Source organism: Mesoplodon bidens (assembly GCF_964165515.1).
Source record: "Mesoplodon bidens genome assembly, chromosome: 3".
Lineage (NCBI taxonomy): Eukaryota > Metazoa > Chordata > Mammalia > Artiodactyla > Ziphiidae > Mesoplodon > Mesoplodon bidens.
In genome coordinates, this window is record NC_138178.1 from 144,168,681 (window position 1) to 144,185,917 (window position 17,237).

The 17,237-nt window shown below is 47.2% G+C and overlaps 1 protein-coding gene across 2 annotated transcripts in view; it reads left to right on the forward strand.

Moving 5' to 3' along the window:
• The first annotated feature begins 200 nt into the window (after positions 1-200).
• The window catches only part of PLEKHH1 (pleckstrin homology, MyTH4 and FERM domain containing H1), a 54,664-nt gene continuing 37,627 nt past the window's right edge, over positions 201-17,237 (forward strand). The window contains exons 1-2 of one of the 2 annotated variants that reach the window (XM_081229296.1): positions 201-419; positions 8,748-8,906. In XM_081229296.1, coding sequence (XP_081085422.1) covers positions 270-419; positions 8,748-8,906 — 309 coding nt within the window. In that variant the 5' untranslated portion in view covers positions 201-269. Of the gene's footprint in view, positions 491-8,747; positions 8,907-17,237 lie in introns of both variants that reach the window. The other variant, XM_081229297.1, reaches the window with a different exon arrangement.

The window sequence follows — 17,237 nt, forward strand, 5'->3', positions numbered from 1 at the left end:
CCGCCCCGGGCGGCAGCCGATTCGGCCTCCACAGAGAGCTCGGGGCCGCAGTCCGGGAGACAACCCCCTCCTCCCCGCGGCCCACGGGACCCCGCCGCCGTCCCCGCCGCCCCAGGGACGAGCCCAGCGGTGCGGAGAGGTGGGAGGCTGGAGCCTGCTGAGGTCATTTCCTGTGCCTCTCCGCGAGCCGCCCCGGGAGCCGAGCCCGGCGCTCTGCCTTTAAGGAGCGGGCGGGGAGCGGACGAAGAGGGGGCGCGGCGGAGCGTTGAATGGGGCGCTGCGAGGTCGGCTCGGCTTTGTGCGGCCAGCCGGCGGGCACCCCTCCCGGCTCAGCCCGGCCCGCCCCGCCCACCGCGACCCCTGCTGCCGGGGAGCGGAGACCCGGCGACCGCTGCGGACTCGGACGAGATCGACGCAAGGTCAGAGGCGGACGCGCGGGGGAGGACCGGGTTCCCGGTGCGCGGCAGGGACGCCCGCGAGCTGGCTGGAGGTGAGCGGCCCTGCGGGCAGAGGTGGGGTTGGTGCGGGGGTGGGGTGGAGGGTTGGTTCGCGGGCCCGGGAGGCTGTTTGGTTGGGCGGAGAGGATCGGCTCCCTCTGGCTGGAGGGCGATTCCGGAGCAGGTGCCTCCCTACCTGGAAACGAGCTCCCAGCAGCCAGGAGCGCTGGGAGCCCGCACTGCGAGGCGAGGAGTAGCCTTCCTGGAGAGGATCCGGAGTTTGGGACCGGCTCGATCCAGTTGCTCCGGGAAGGGCCCTCGGAGCGAACTTGAAGGCTTTCCACCGCGTTGCCTGAGCTCTCCCTAGCTCTCACTCCTCCCGCTTTCCTTAAAGTCTCATCTCGGGTTGTCTCTTCTGTGATTTCTGCGTGGTTCTCTTAGGGGTCCTAGGCTAGACTCCTAGAGGCAGGCCAGCCAAACAGAAAAGAAAACCCGCTGGGTGCCCAATGACACCAAGAGCTCTGCGTCCTAGGAGCTTTAGAGAGGAATCGATTACCGGGGCGCAGGGGGACCTTAATCGAGGTAGCAGAGGCCATGAAGACCCTCATCTGGGAGTAGATCCGCTCTCTGTTGGATCTGGCCCTGCCAGGGGACGTCTCCTCCATAAGCTTTTACTATGAGTACACCTCATAAAACTCTTCCGGACAGAGCCTTAGTTCCAGCTAAAACTTCTGCTTGAAAGATCATTTTAATAGCAATTTCAATGGAAAAGACATTAGTTCCTTCATTAAACTTTTTGGACTGTCTTCTATGCCGCAGACACACTGTGTATGGTAACATCACTTAACACTTTATAGAACATAACTTCTAGTCTTTCTGCTTGTTATCCCCATTTGGTAAAGGAGGCACCTAGGACTCAGAAAAATTGTGATTTGCCCAAGGTCATATAGCAGAAAAGTGGAAGAGGCAAGACTCAAACGGACGCCTCCTAAAGTCCAAATGTGGGGTTTGCTTCACTGTCCACCCCCCTCCATCTCCCATAGGCCTCTTAGGGGGTCTGCCCAGAGCTGGGTTATGGTGGGGTACACCCGGTGGTCCCAAAGTCATTGAAACTAACTAGTGAGCTGAGAAAATGTGACTCCGCTTCACCAGCTACAGGGAAGGGGTGTTGTTCTTCCCACTGTGCTCCTGGAGGAGTGCTCCTTATTGTTCCCTCCTTCTCTCTGGGAGGCTGTGTAACTGTGTGGATCTCTGTGCTCCCTGTCGGTTGAAGAGTGCTTTCTACATGCTGACGCTGAGGTGTCAGGATTCCCTCACTCCCGGTTCATGGCAGACTGGCTGCTGAGCCACCATCTTTGCATTCTCTGGCCAGCCCACCTGAACCGTCTCTCCCTTCAGTCAAAAAAGAATTCAAAACTGATCACCTCTGTGGGGAAACTGGCACTTGTTGCTGGCTGGAGTATGAATTAGAATAACCTCAGGGGAGGGCAATTTGGACTATTTGGCCATTTAAAAATGTACATTACTTCGTCCTACAATTCCATTTCTGGAACTTTATCCTTCAGATAAACTCTGATGTGTATGAAATGATGTCTATTCGTTGAACATTCATTGCAGCATTGTTTATTTTAGCAAAAGGTTTAAAACAACCCAAATGCCTGTCAGTTAGGGACTCAAATGAGATCATGTAATAGCCGTACAGTAGGATACAATAAAACTGTTAAAAAGCATGAAGGGAGGCTTCCCTGGTGGCACAGTGGTTAAGAATCCACCTGCCAGTGCAGGGGACATGGGTTCGAGCCCTGGTCGGGGAAGATCCCACATGCCGCGGAGCAACTAAGCCTGTGCGCCACAACTACTGAGCCTGCACTCTAGAGCCCGTGAGCCACAACTACTGAGCCCGCGTGCCACAACTGCTGAAGCCCGCGCACCTAGAGCCCGTGCTCCGCAACAAGAGAAGCCACAGCAATGAGAAGCCCACGCACTGCAACTAGAGAAAGTCCACGCGCAGCAACGAAGACCCAACGCAGCCAAAAATAAAATAAATAATTTTTAAAAGAAAAGCATGAAGGGAGAATGGGATAGATAGATATCTAGGTAGATGTAGGAAACTCTCTGAGTTATATTAAGTACAGTGTGTATAGTGTGCCACCGTTTGTGTGTGTGTATGTGTGTGCATCGTATATGAGAACACTCGTATATGCACTGAACAGCTTGTATTTGCACTGAAAGACACAAATCCCCATAACAGTAATTGCCTCTGGGGAGAACTATGGCTGGAGTACCTCCTTTACCTCCTTTAATTCTCAACAAAATCCGACATAGTGTGGTCTATGAAATTGCCATTTTCGAAGGTCAAAAAATGGTTAAATGTTGACAGTTTCATATGGTTCCACCTAATATTACAGCTCTCCTTCTCAAATATTATTGCCCTCAATTTCAAACAGGCTCAGAGAAGTTAGGCAAATGGTCGAAGGTCACAGGATTAATTCGTGCTTCAGTATTCAAACCCAGGTCTCTTTGGTGCCAGAACTCAGGATCTTACGTACTACACTCTGCCGTTTCCCTTTATTGGTTTTGTCTTCGTGGTTCTCTTAGCCCCTTTTGGTATTTAGATCCCAGAAGGCTTGAACGTGTTCACCTTTTCCTGTCTCTCCCAACATTGTGAAATGTGATGCTTACTCAGTACCCAAAAGAGGTTAAATGCGTGTTGTTGGCTTGATCACATGACAGTGAGAGATGGAGGGAGTTGTGCCCCTGTGTCCACTCACCCTCCCCCCGGCTCCAACCCCAGAAAGGGGGCGCAGAGCTCTTACTTGCCCAGCATTGGGCACGTGGTTAGCCTCATCTGTGGAGCACTTTCTCTTTTTTTTTTTTTTTTTTTGCGGTACGCGGGCCTCTCACTGTTGTGGCCTCTCCCGTTGCGGAGCACAGGCTCCAGACGCACAGGCTCAGCGGCCATGGCTCACGGGCCCAGCCACTCCGCGGCATGTGGGATCTTCCCGGACCGGGGCACGAACCCGTGTCCCCTGCATCGGCAGGCGGACTCTCAACCACTGCGCCACCAGGGAGGCCCTGCGGATCACTTTCGAAGTGGGAATGACAAAAGGTGCTCGCGGTCAGAGAGTGAGCCACAGTGAGGTGACAGAGGAGAGCCTAGTGGAAACTGTACCCAGAACAGAGTCCCTGTTACCTTCCGATGCCTCCTGCAGCGACCTCTGACCTCTTTCTTTTAGGCACTTGTGCTGATTGGCCCTCTTTGCAGGAAAGTCCCAGGATATTCAGACTGTAGACCTGAGCCTCACAAGCCACAGGATCTTTGCTCATCTTTATGTGCCCAACCTCACACATAGGAATCACTTAACAAAAGTCGGTTAAATTAAATTTAATTTTAGCATTTTGTCGATTTCTGGTCAAATCCCTAAACTTGCCAGAGCTATCCCAGTCCAAGTTTGCATTTTCTCTGAGACAGGCTAAAGCCTGAAGTTACATAACAACGTCCTGTGCCCTCTCTTCACCACAGTCCTACACGCAGCCCCTGCCTCTTGAGGCATATCTCTGCTGACTTCTGTGGCGTGTCAGTCCAGGGTGCTGGAGGGCTTAGGGAGTTCCAAAGTAGGTGCCAAGGCCATGGCAACCGTTTGACTCTTGCCTGCCAAGCAGTTTAGCATGCTGGGCACTAGTGGGGATCAAGAGAACTGGCTTTCACAAGAGTGGCTATGAGTTGGTGATCATTAGCTGGCTGGAGGGCCCAGGGGGATTTATTGTACTGTTCTCCCTACGTATGTATGTTTGAAGCTAAAACGTGAAACAAACCATTGAGCTGGGGTTTGTCCCCAGTTCACATCCCATATATCATTTCCTCATCTAACACAACACATTAGTGCTATATGTGCATTAGGCTAGCCTGGTAGCATAAGACTCTACCACCACTACGGAAGCATCTTCATGGAAAGAGGACAGTTTTAGATGTTGGGAGATCAGGATTCTTGGCCCAGCTCTGATACTACTTGGCTGTGTGTCTGTAAGCAAGCCACAGATGTGATGAGTTTTCTCATCTGTTTACTGTGAATTATATCACTTGTCCTCCATCTCAGAGATATCCAGAGGGTAACGAGAGAAATAACACCTGATAAAGCAATGCTTTGAAGAGTCAAGGACCATTCTGCAAGTTCTTTCTGCTTATCCTTGCGCATCTTTATGGGAGGTACAAGTACAAGGTGACTTAGCAGTTGAGATTCATCTTACTGGTACCTTCCCTTAACATCCTGCGTTATAGAGCCGCAGCTCTGGCCACCTGCTTCTGTCGGAAGAGCCTCTGGGCCTTGGCTTGGCAGCAGGCACCTCGCTCCAGATCCATTTAGAAACCTTTTAGCTCTCTTCCCATGCCGAGACAAGCCTAACAAGAGTGCCATCTCCCTTGCCAGCATCCCCAAGGCAGGGAGAGGATTTAGCAGAGCACTTGATGGGTTCAAATCCTTGATGTCATGAGGATGCTGGATTGGGGAAAGTGCTGCCTACAGACTAGGTATGATCTCAGGTGTCACAGCGAGGCAGAGACCAAGGACATATCTTATTTCCAGAGTCCCTGGAGATTTTGAGAATTTGGGTTTCCACTCTCTCTGTGGAATCTGAGCTGCAGTTTTGACAACCAATAAGAGGGAATTAACATTCACCAAACTTTTTTTAACAGCACAAAAGGATTGAGTTTCCCCTGCCCTTTGGTTTTACTTGGGTGCTTTTACTGCTAATTCTTAGCACAGGGCTAGGTTGCAAGAGTCCAAGGTCCTACCTTCGGATCTGCCACTTTTTTTTTTTTTTTTTTTTTTTTAATTATACAGGGAAAGTAAAATCCCCTTAAAGGACAAAGAAAACCAAACATGAAGCCTCGGGCCTTCTGTGGAGGCCCCACAAGGTTCTGTTGTGTCTTTTCAGCTGTGATCTTAGCTCAGAGAAGGTCATGTTTTGTTTTCATCTTTTGTCTTCCTGCCCGTTCCAGTTGGTCCCAGTCTTTTGAGGTGGGGATTGCTGGGAGGTCACAATGTCGGATTGTTTGGGATGACAGTTCTGGGAGAGCAGGGCTGACTGAGGTCCTGTGTCCAGTGTTCTGAGCATCCCAGAACCGAAAGACTCCATCACCTGACCCATCAGTGGTTTAATTGTTGGGCCATTCTCTACGGGTCTACTGACCCTGTTTTTTAAACAAAAAGTCAGGACACATGATAAATGTCTGTGCTTATGGAGGTTAAAGCGTCAGAATATTTGAGACCAGGGCACCCTGGGAAATCTGGGGTATAGGTTGGCCTTACTGCCAAGGATCCTGAGAGGCCCTATAAAATATTTCATTCTTAACAGTCCACCCGACTCATTGTGAAATCGACATTGTTTGCAGTTTTGGGATGGGTAAGGAGCACAGTAGCTAAAAACAGGCATTTTGGAATGAGAATCCCAGCCCTACTACTTACCAGCTACAGAACTCTCTGTTCCTCTGTGTCCTCACCTGAGAGTGTGGACTAGTGCCCACTCCTTGTCTCGTGGGTTCTCATGAAAATTAAAGAGGCCACATGTGCCTGGCATATAGTAAGGACTCAATAAATAATAGCTGTTTGTTGCGTATAATGGGAGAATGATATGTAACAGTCAGATGTGGGGTGGGAAGCAATATTGGTAGTTAATCTATCATACAGGAGGTGGCTGGGTTTTCTGAAGCCATGTGGCTCCTGAAGAAGGGAAAGGAGATTTTTTTTAAATGACAATTTTTTTAACCTTTCTTTTTTTAAATTCAAGTATAGTTGATTTACAATGTTGTGCTGATTTCTTCTGTACAGCAAAGTGACTCAGTTATACATACATATACATTCTTTTTTTTACATTCTTTTCCATTATGGTTTATCCCAGGATATTGGATATAGTTCCATGTGCTATACAGTAGGACCTTGTTGTATATCCATTCTAAATGTAATAGTTTGCCTCTACTAACCCCAAACTCCCAGTCAATCCCTCCCTCCCTCCCTCCCCCCGGCAACCACAAGTCTGTTCTCTAATGACAAATTTTTATTATGGGAAATTCTAGGCATATACTCAAGTAGAGAGACCAGTATACACATCACCCAGCTTCAGAAATTATCAACATTTTGACAAATCTTATAGCATGTATCTTCCTCCACTCCAACTCCTCATCTCCTATGGTGAAGTGTTTTAAAGCAAACCCGACGCATTATAACATTTCACCTGTAAGACATATGTATCTCTAACAGATGACATTTAAAAATACTATCAAGACTCTCTGCTTCCACTGCAGGGGGCAAGGGTTTGATCCCTGGTCGGGAAACTAAGATCCCACATGCTGCACGGAGCAGCCAAAAAAATAAAAATTGAAAAAATTAAAAATAATAGGGCTTCCCTGGTGGCGCAGTGCTTGAGAATCTGCCTGCCAATTCAGGGGACACGGGTTCGAGCCCTGGTCTGGGAAGATCGCACATGCTGCGGAGCAACTAAGCCCGTGAGCCACAGCTACTGAGCCTGCGCGTCTGGAGCCCGCAACAAGAGAGGCCGCGACAGGGAGAGGCCCGCACACCACGATGAAGAGTGGACCCCACTTGCTGCAACTAGAGAAAGCCCTCGCACAGAAACGAAGACCCAACACAGCCGAAAATAAACAAATAAATAATTTTAAAAATAAATAAATACATAAATAAATAATAGGGATTTCCCTGGCGGTCCAGTGGTTAAGACTCCATGCTCCCAATGCAGGGGGCATGGGTTCGATCCCTGGTCGGGGAACTAAGATTCTGTGTGCCCTATGGCGTGGCCAAAAATATTTTTTTTAATAAATAAATTTTTAAAAAATTATAAATAAATAAATAAATAAATAAATATTATATTATCAATCTAGAAAATTAACAATTATTCTTTAAAATCACCTGATAGTAGGGAGACCATATGTCATGGTTTGGGACAGACCAAATTTATGCTTGTTGCCAAACATAATTATTAATAGCACCCTGGAAGGGGGATTTAAAAAGTCCTGGTGGTGGATGTGTCTTCCGGCCCTTCTCTGCTTTGTGCCCCCTCTGCGCCTGTGTCTCCCTTCTCATACACACTCATACATCCTTCTTCATTTTCTCATCCCCGACCCAGGTTTTCTTTCTCTAAAATATGTTCAGGAGACATCTGGGTAAATTCCCCTGCCTGGAAATATTATAGGTGTCTCCTTGGCTTGTTCTGAATTTGTCTAAAGTGTTTTCTAAAGACTTGTGGTTTTCTCCAGAGGCTACAGCAAAATATCTACCAATTTTCTGGTTTGCATTTTATAACATAAAGGAAAGAATGAAAATCCGTTCCAAAACAGGATGATTTGATGACAATATATGAAATCCCAACTAAATAGAAAGTTGTCAAGGAAATTTGAAGCATTACATTTTCGTTCCATTTTTTCCCATCTAAAATCTATATAGTTGTAAAGAATCAGTACTCAGCTGGGAACCAGGGTTCCGCCTCCAGTTAGCTACGTGATCATGGATGAATCTGTTACCCACTTTAAGCCTTCCCTAAACACCGTCCCCCCAGCATAGTCCACTCCATTTCTCTGCTTCCATGTCTCTGCATATTGATTTGCAATTGCGACTACATTGTAATTTTGCAATTAGACTTTACTAAGAGTTCTTCAAAAAGACAAGGGGACCTCTCTCATTTCCCTTTGCATCTCCAGTGCCTAGAACAGTGTCTGGCACATAGATGTTTGTTGAATGAATAAAGTTTTGTTAAATGGATAGCTGAATGAAAAACAAATGAGCCCTACTTTTTTCTGTTCGTTTGTTTTGCGGTACGCGGGCCTCTCACTGTTGCGGCCTCTCCCGTTGCAGAGCACAGGCTCCGGACGCGCATGCTCGTTGGCCATGGCTCATGGGCCCAGCCACTCCGCGGCATGTGGGGGATCTTCCCGGACCCGGGCACGAACCCGTGTACCCTGTATCGGCAGGCGGATTCTCAACCGCTGCGCCACTAGGGAGGCCCATAAATGAGCCCTACTTTTCACTTTTGTAACGATGAGACTAGGTCCTCCTTGCGGTTTCTTGGGTTTTGTGATTTCCTGAGGTTGCGCAGCTACCTTCTGATGGAACGGGACGTGCTGAGCTCAGAGAGCTGGCCATGGGACAAAGGGAGAGCCAGGCTCACTTACCTTCCCCTTCCCCCCCCCCACTCCCGCCCTGTTTCCTCTGTCTTCCTTTGGTCTCCTCCTCCTTTCCGCAGAGAACTCTTGCTCACACACTTACGTATCTTTTCCCCTCTCTGTGTGCTGGCCCTCAGGGCTCCCTGGAATCTCCAGAAGTTGCTTCCATCATGGCAGAACTCAAGGTGGAGACCCGGACCAGTGTGGACTGGCAGAAGCGCTGCCTGGCCCTGGAAAGCCAGCTTTTCCGGTTCCGCCTGCAGGCCAGCAAGATAAGGGAGCTGTTGGCCGACAAGGTGAGTCCTGGAGAGCAGGCGGCCTCTAATGTCCCTGCAGAGGTCACTGTCAGAGAGGGAGAGTTGGGGAAAGCCAACTTTCTTTTTCTTTTTTTTTCTGAGCGGTTTGATTGATTGATTGATAGATTGAAATATATTTGACATAGAACATGGTGTAATTCAAGGCATACATGTTAATTCGATCCATTTATATATTTTAATATGATTGCCATTGTAGCAGTAATTAGCACGTCTATCATATTTCATAATTACCCTTTTTTTTTTTTTTTTGCGGTAGGCGGGCCTCTCACTGCTGCGGCCTCTCCCGTCGTGGAGCACAGGCTCCGGACGCGCGGGCTCAGCGGCCATGGCTCACGGGCCAAGCCGCTCCGCGGCATGTGGGATCTTCCCGGACCGGGGCACGAACCCGTGTCCCCTGCACCGGCAGGCGGACTCTCAACCACTGCGCCACCAGGGAAGCCCCCCCTTTCTTTTTAGTGGTTGGAATAATTAAGTTCCAGTCTCTTAGCAAGTTTGATGATTATAGTACAATATTGTTGTCTGTATTCACTATACTGTGCATTAGATCTCCAGGGCTTATTTATTCTCTGTTGCAGGAAGGTGAACTTTTAATAAGGTGCTTTCGATTCTTATAAAATGAAACCCAAGGTAGTTTGTTTTTTCAAAGACAAATTCTAAGCAGTTGACTAATCTGTCATCTTGCATCCTTTCCTACTCTGCTTCTCCATATGAGACACCAAAGAAATGATACAGATCTTCATGGTCGTGCATCATCTCTTGAGTCACGTGTATCTACAGTGGAGGTTCTATTATTCCCCTAACGTTTCTTCCTCAATGTGGGGAAGGAAGATATTTTAGGAGAGAAGAATGGATATCCCCACCCTGCTGCTCACCCTCTATTAAGATTATGAGCTGTGGAAGGCAGGCTGGTTTCTGGTGACAATGATACAGACTTTGGAGCCAGACCTGCCTGGCTCTGCCACTTCCTAGCTACGTGACAGTGGGCAAGTCCCTTCACTTCTCAGCCAGGGACACAAATGTCTACCTTTCGGAATTATTTTGAGAATTGTATCAGATGACATATATAACGGTTCTGGCATAGAGTCGGTTTTAAATGGAAACAGTTATTATCTTTACAGGTTTTTTTTTTTTTTTTTTTTTTTTTTTTGCGGTACGCGGGCCTCTCACTGTTGTGGCCTCTCCCCTTGCGGAGCACAGGCTCCGGATGCGCAGGCTCAGCGGCCATGGCTCACGGGCTCAGCCACTCCGCGGCATGTGGGATCTTCCCGGACCGGGGCACGAACCCGTATCCCCTGCATCGGCAGGCGGACTCTCAACCACTGCGCCACCAGGGAAGCCCTATCTTTACAGGTTTGGGTGGGCTGGACTGGGAAACTGACCATTATTCATAATGTTTCCATGGGAAGATACATTCTAAATGGCTATTTTCAGAGGCATTTTGGAGCATAACCCATCTAGAACGTGGCAACCTACACTAAAATATATATATATATCTTAATTGAATCAACCATTCTGTCTATAGTTTTGTTTACAGTAGCCATCTGCTAGTAAACCCTTCTTTCCTAGTACAAAAGTAAAATTCAGTCCACCTCTAAGTAATGTCAAAGTCTTGATGAATAAAGCCTGCATAAATGACCTGTTTTTTGGACAACCCCACAACCTGGAGTCCAGGAAGACCAGTCATTGACATCACCTCTGCCCTTCCACTGCTGAGGGAAGTGGCCCTAGACTAGCTTGGACTAGAATTCATGAACCTTGGGTGTGTTGGCATTGCTATCTCCTAGTTCAGGCTTTGCAGAATGGAGACCTGCAGGGTTCCTTTGGGTGTGGTTCAGGTACTGCTAGTAGAATTCAGCCACCTCAGGGAAAGGGAAAGAAACCTTAGACAGTGGTGTGGTCCTGGGTCCCCCATGCCAGAAAGCTAGAGTACTGGTTAACCATGTACATTCCTGGGCCCCACCCCAGTCCTCCTGATCCAAGTCTCGTGCTGCTAATTATCTGTATGTTTCAGAAGCACCCAGAAGTTGGTTTTGTACACTATCAAACTTGAGAACTTTGTCTCGTGTATGGAACTGGAGGTGTGTGAGGGAAGGAAGGGATAAGAAGGGATTGATTCAGCCAGCTGGTCTACAGCACATCTCAGAGCCAGGAGACTTCTGTTTCTAGTAATAACCTAAAATGACCACCATGAGACACCTACTCATACTAGATTAAATATTTAAAATATCCTTCTAAGTGCAGAGCTGTGTACTAAAAAAATAAGAGGAGGGCTTCCCTGGTGGCGCAGTGGTTGGGAGTCCGCCTGCCAATGCAGGGGACACGGGTTCGTGCCCCGCTCTGGGAGGACCCCACATGCCGCGGAGCGGCTGGGCCCGTGAACCATGGCCGCTGAGCCTGCACGTCCGGAGCCTGTTCTCCGCAACGGGAGAGGCCACAACAGTGAGAGGCCCGCGTACCACAAAAAATAATAATAATAAGAGGAATCCTCAGGGGGCAAAATGAAGAGGAAAAACCAGAGTGGAACTCAACACTGAGTTGGGCAGCTGAGTTGGGACGGGTGAGTGTGACCTCCCTTTAGTAATGAAACTTTCAAGGTTGAGTTTTAACATCTGTGGAGACAGAGATGAGGTCTGGCCAGTTGGAGGCTGGAGCTGAAACGGAAACTTCCAGGTAAAGTCAGGACTATCAAAGGAGTTTACACGAAATAAAAAGGTGGACAAGGAGAAGAAAATCATCCACCAGCACAGGGAGACAACAGAACAGCTTCTCATACTTAGCCAAGGCTCTGGGCAGAAAAAAGAAAAATAAAGAAAATAAAAATTGTTCCCTGAGAGCCTGATGATGTTAGTGGTTTAACATGAGAATTTATACTATCTGTGTGGTTTAGGAACCTGAAGTTCTGGGCCAGTGATACCCCCAGAGACCTTGTAGAAGCAGACACAGAACCTCTCCTGGAGGAACAAGACCTCAGCCCTGATTACACAGGATCCCCACAGGGAAAAAAAAAGTCCTTAGTGAAGATGAATATATGATCCACGATGACTAAATCCTTGGGAGAATAACCCACAGTGAGTGAGAGTCCACGCATGCAACAAACAACTGGACTCGGTCACCACAAGAACTTCTAATAATAGAACTGTTGGCAACACACTAAATCAATGTGTTCAGAACTATTGAAAGGAATTCCCTGGCGAATTAGGACTCTGTGCTTTCACTGCCGAGGGCCTGGGTTCAATTCCTGTTGCGGAACTAAGATCCTGCAAGCTGCGTGGTATGCCCCACCCCACCAAAAAAAACTATTGAAGACATAATAAAGTAATTGAAAATATAAGACAAGAACAAGACACCATCCAAAAAGATGAGAAAAAGAACCAAATAGAACTGCCAGAAATGAAAAATGTTTGCAATGAAATTAAATGTTCAGTGGATAGATTAATGTCAGATTAGGCACCACGTGAGACAGACTTCACGAACAGAAAGACAGACCTGAGGGCAGCATAGAGAGATGAAGACACAGGCTGAGATGTGGTTGCCAGAATGACAGGATCCTTATGGAGATTCCAGAAGTGGAGAAGAAAGTGAAAGAGAGGCATGATTCAAAGAGATAATGGCTTTAAAGTTTCCAAACTCGGTGAAAGACTTAAAGCCTCAGATTTAGGAAGCAGGATAAGACCAAGCAGTATATATGTTTAAAAAGTCCATTCCTTTTCCTGTAACATTCCAGATATAAGCGATCTAGCTCTGGGGGGAGGTCTGCTACATGTTTGAAGGTGGTTCACCCTCATGTCCACATTCCAACTCCTTCCCTTTGATAGCACGGCCAAAGGTTGCCTTCATTCCTTCTACTCACATCCCACTGGCCACTTACTCATGTGGTTATACCAGGCTGCAGGAAAGATTGCAAAGTGTAGTCTTTATTCTGGATAACGATATGCTCTGTTAAAAGTCAGAGGTCGTATGAAAGAGAAGTGGAGAACAGAACGTGGGGAACAAATAGCAGTCTTTAAGTCTAGATTTTAAGTCTAGAACAATAGAAATAACAAACAGAAATTGAGCATATAACTTTCAAATCAGGAGAGCAGCTACTGGAAATGGAATAAAGTCTATTAAATCCAGGTGAGGAAGAGAGAAAGGAGTATAGAAAAAAAGTAGTAAATACAAAGCACAAAATGCAATGGTAGCAATAAATCCAAACACAACATTTTAAACCAACTATACTTCAGTTAAAAAAAAGAAAGAATCCAAATATATTGGTCATAAATAGACCTATACAAGAATGTCCTTTGCAGCAATGATGCATGAAAAATTGGAAATACTCTTAAATGTCTATCAGCGGGGGATGGATAACCATGTTGAGTGTATCTGTACGATGGAATGCTACATTGCAGTTAAAAATGAGTCAAGTAAAGCTACATGTATAAGGTCAATAAATCTCAACAACCAACATTGAACAAAAAAGATAAGAAGGATATATATATAGAACAATACAGTTTATATAAAGTTTTAAAACCTGCCCAAAACAGTACTCTCTGTTGTTTAGGGGTGTATGCAAATGAGGCAAAAATGTAAACACAGCCAAGCATAGGGTAAGTACACTTAGAAGGAGAGGGGTAACATTGGAGAGAGGTACACTGGAGGCTTCAACTGTCTGTTGTGGTCCATTTCTTAGAAACAGCAGAAGCAGAGATGACGAAAATTAAGATTTGACCAAGATGAATGGTGGATACATGTTTTAAAAAAATTATTCTCTGCATGTTTCTGTTGGCCTGAAATATTTCATGATAGAAAAATGTTTTTAAATGCCTTCCTCTTCTATTCCCCAGGGGCCTCAAACACATTATAAACAAACACCTTCTTCTTCCACAGCCCCTTGGGTCTGGGTAGGTTGAACTTCTATAATATCGGCCCCTTCTTCTCTTCCAGACTGTGTTTGCTCACCATCAAAGTAACCAGAATGCCCTCCCATAACAATGTTGGGGGCTCAGAGCGTGACTTGGGTAAAGAAAGGAGAAGTGTATAGACACAGGGCAGAAGAGCCTGGCGGTATGGGAGGGGAGAGAAAGAAATCTGGACTAGGAATCATGGGCTGGGAGACTTAAGTAGGGAAGAGGGCTGGGACATTAGCCCGACACTGGACCTCTTGGCAGGAAACCTTAAGGCCGTAAACACCATGTTGCTCAATGTTAGGGCTATGCCTGTCACCTGCTGTCATCCCCAAACCAATAGGCCAGGTTCAACAATTCATTAGAGGTTTTCCCCAATACGTCAAGGTAACTTTCAGGTCACAGGAAGAGATGACCCAGGTTTCTCGGCCCCTGTCTCTGTTGCTGCTCCCAGAACTTACTTGTTAGTCATCATCAGTACCCACCTGCACCCAGGTGAGCCAGGTCAGCTGGGTCCCTCTGGCCAGCCCCCCCCTTGCCTGTTCCCTCCACCTCTGCTATTCCGCACAGCCCGCCCGGCCACCCGTGGAGATTGCATTGCCTGGATGATGGATGGCCACTCACTCGCTGCAGGCGGTCGTATAGGGCAGGCCAAGCCTGTGAGTTTCCCAGGGGCCCGGCCCTGCCTGGGATCAGATACCGCGCACTGGCCACTAAGGCTTGGAAGCAAGCCCTCCTCCTTCCCCACCGCACAGTCTGCTCGTACCTGACTCCCTCTTGCAGAATTGCCATTCGAGACAGGATAATCCCTCACCTAAGGGTGAGAGAGGGCAGGAAGGTCGAGGAGAGGAGGCAGCCCTAGACCTTGCTTCCGCTGGGACACCTGTCACGGTCTGACGTGCCCTTGCCCAGGCCACCCATTCCGAAGCCAGGTGAGCTGTGGGTCACTTTCCATCCAGCACAGAAGTTGAGGGAATGGCGCATGTCTTAGAGTTCACATCTTGTCTGCTCTTGGGAACCGTTTCCCCAGTGCTCTTCTTGGTTGAAGAAGTCACAGAGGTAGTCAGATCAATCTAAAAACTGATGCTGTTCTAAGAGCTGGATATTAAAAGTCCCTTGGACTTTGTTCATTCTTGCTAAACTTGTGCCTCAGTTTTCCCATCAGAAAAGTGGGAGTATACTGTCTATCCTCAAAAGAGCTTTGTATCATGATGAACACATGGCATCATTATTAGGACTAAAACAAGTTAAAATTTTTTTATTTATTTACTCCCTCTTTGCTTCCAAAAGGGATTTGAGTGGATCTATTAAAGAGAAGACATTACGTAATAAAACATCCGTCATTTTTGAGCTTGAATATTTTTCACTGAGGCACCTCTTCCCGAGGCCTGTTCCAGTGGGACGGTGTGCACTTCCTCTTTTTCTAGAATCCCTTACTAGTTTCTCCAACCAATGTTTTGAAATACAGTAACTCAGTTTTATATTTATATACCAAAAATTTGTACTTCAGGACTTTTTTTTTTTTTTTGAGTGTATAAATGGTTCAGTTCAGTCCCTTAAACAAAGGAACAATGACTATTTCTCCTCCCCACTCTGACCACGGATTATACAGAGGCGGTGATTCAGTTTAGACACCAGCTTCACAACGTGCTGATAGAACACAAGGCCCAGAAAACATATCCGTAAATACCTCAGAATTTGTGAAAAGGCCAGGTACCTTAAAAGGAGAATACTAGGGCTGTCACGACTAGTTGGAAATAAAATCTGCATAAAGTCAGCACAGAATCAGCCTTAGCAGATCTCCTTGCTGACGGATCCAATTTGCTTTGGGAGTAGATGCCTTCTAGAACTTTTCTTCACTGTGTATGAGTGCGTACGTGCGTGCGTGTGTACGTGTGTGTGCGCGTAGAGAAATTTTTTTATTCTCCTAACCCCCATTTTTTTTTTTTTTTTTTTTTTTTTGCGTTATGCGGGCCTCTCACTGTTGTGGCCTCTCCCCTTGCGGAGCGCAGGCTCCGGACGCACAGGCTCAGCGGCCATGGCTCACGGGCCTAGCCGCTCTGCGGCATGTGGGATCTTCCCAGACCGGGGCACGAACCCGTGTCCCCTGCATCAGCAGGCGGACTCCCAACCACTGCGCCACCAGGGAAGCCCAACCCCCATTTTTAATAAGGCCCACTATAGTATTTCTCAGGAACCATAGTCTTGCTAGAGCTTTGTACTCCTATAAAGCCATTCGAGAAGAATCCTGTGCCAATAGGGGCTCTGCCCTGGGATGCTTGCTTTGTGTTCGGTGGCCAATCTAGTGTTTTTCAGAGTGTGGTCTGTAGACCATGTGCATCAGGATCACCTGGGATATTCTTTTCAAGCACATTCCTGGGTCCATGCCTCAGACCTGCTAAATAAAAACCTCTATAGTCAAGGCCCAGGAATCTGTAACAAGTTCCATGTGAATCCTTATGCCCCTGAGGGTGTGAAATCTACTGCCACAAACTCTTTCCCTGGCCATGTCCCTGGGCCCACTCACCTGTCCTTCTAGTGGATGCCTTGAGCCCTTTGAGCCTCAGAGGGGGTTCTGGGTGGGGGGGTGGGGAGCAGTGGACCCACAGACAAGACTTGGAGTCCTTTCTTTCCTGCCTCTTCTGAACTCAGACAGCAGGGCGGCCCCCCAGTTTTATCTTGGGAATGAGCATATGATTTCAATTGAACAAAAGATTTGATACTAAAAAAACAAAAAGTTGAGAAACATTGTCTTTGATTACAACAGAGTTAGAACCATTTAACAACTAAAACTGGGGGTTGCAGTCTCAAAGGCTTGCAGGTAACTAAACTTACATGAGTAAGGATTCGGGGCAGTGTGCTACAGCTTGAGGAGGAAGCCGTGTATTGCCGTGAGAAAAGGTAATCCTAGCGTGTCCAGATCTCCTGAGTTTTCAGGAGAAGCTGGAAGTCGGGGATTGCATGTGGAATCTGGGTTTTTACGGGATGTGAGATTTGGATGTGAGGGGCACGGTGGCTAAGAGGATAATAGACTCCAGAGCCAGTCCTCCTGAGTTTGAATCCCGGCTCCGCCTCCTAGCTGTGTGAGGTTAGTCAAGTTACCTAACCCCTCTGCGTCAGTTTCCTTATCTATACAACAGGGATAATGATAGGACCTGCCTTCTAGGATTGGGATGAAGATTAAATGAGTTGATACGTGTAAAGTGCTTTAACCAGTGCTGGACACATAGCAAGTGGCCTTGTTTAGTTATATCTGTGTCGGCTAAATGCCCGCAGCACTGTAGGTCTTACGTGATGCTCTGTAGGCTAATAGTTGGAAACCTCTGACTTAAAGCCATTCTTTCTGTAGATGGATCATAAGTAGGCCGGGTAATTTATCATCTAAACTGGGACACTTTGGAGAGAGAAAAGAAGGCTCTATTACTAA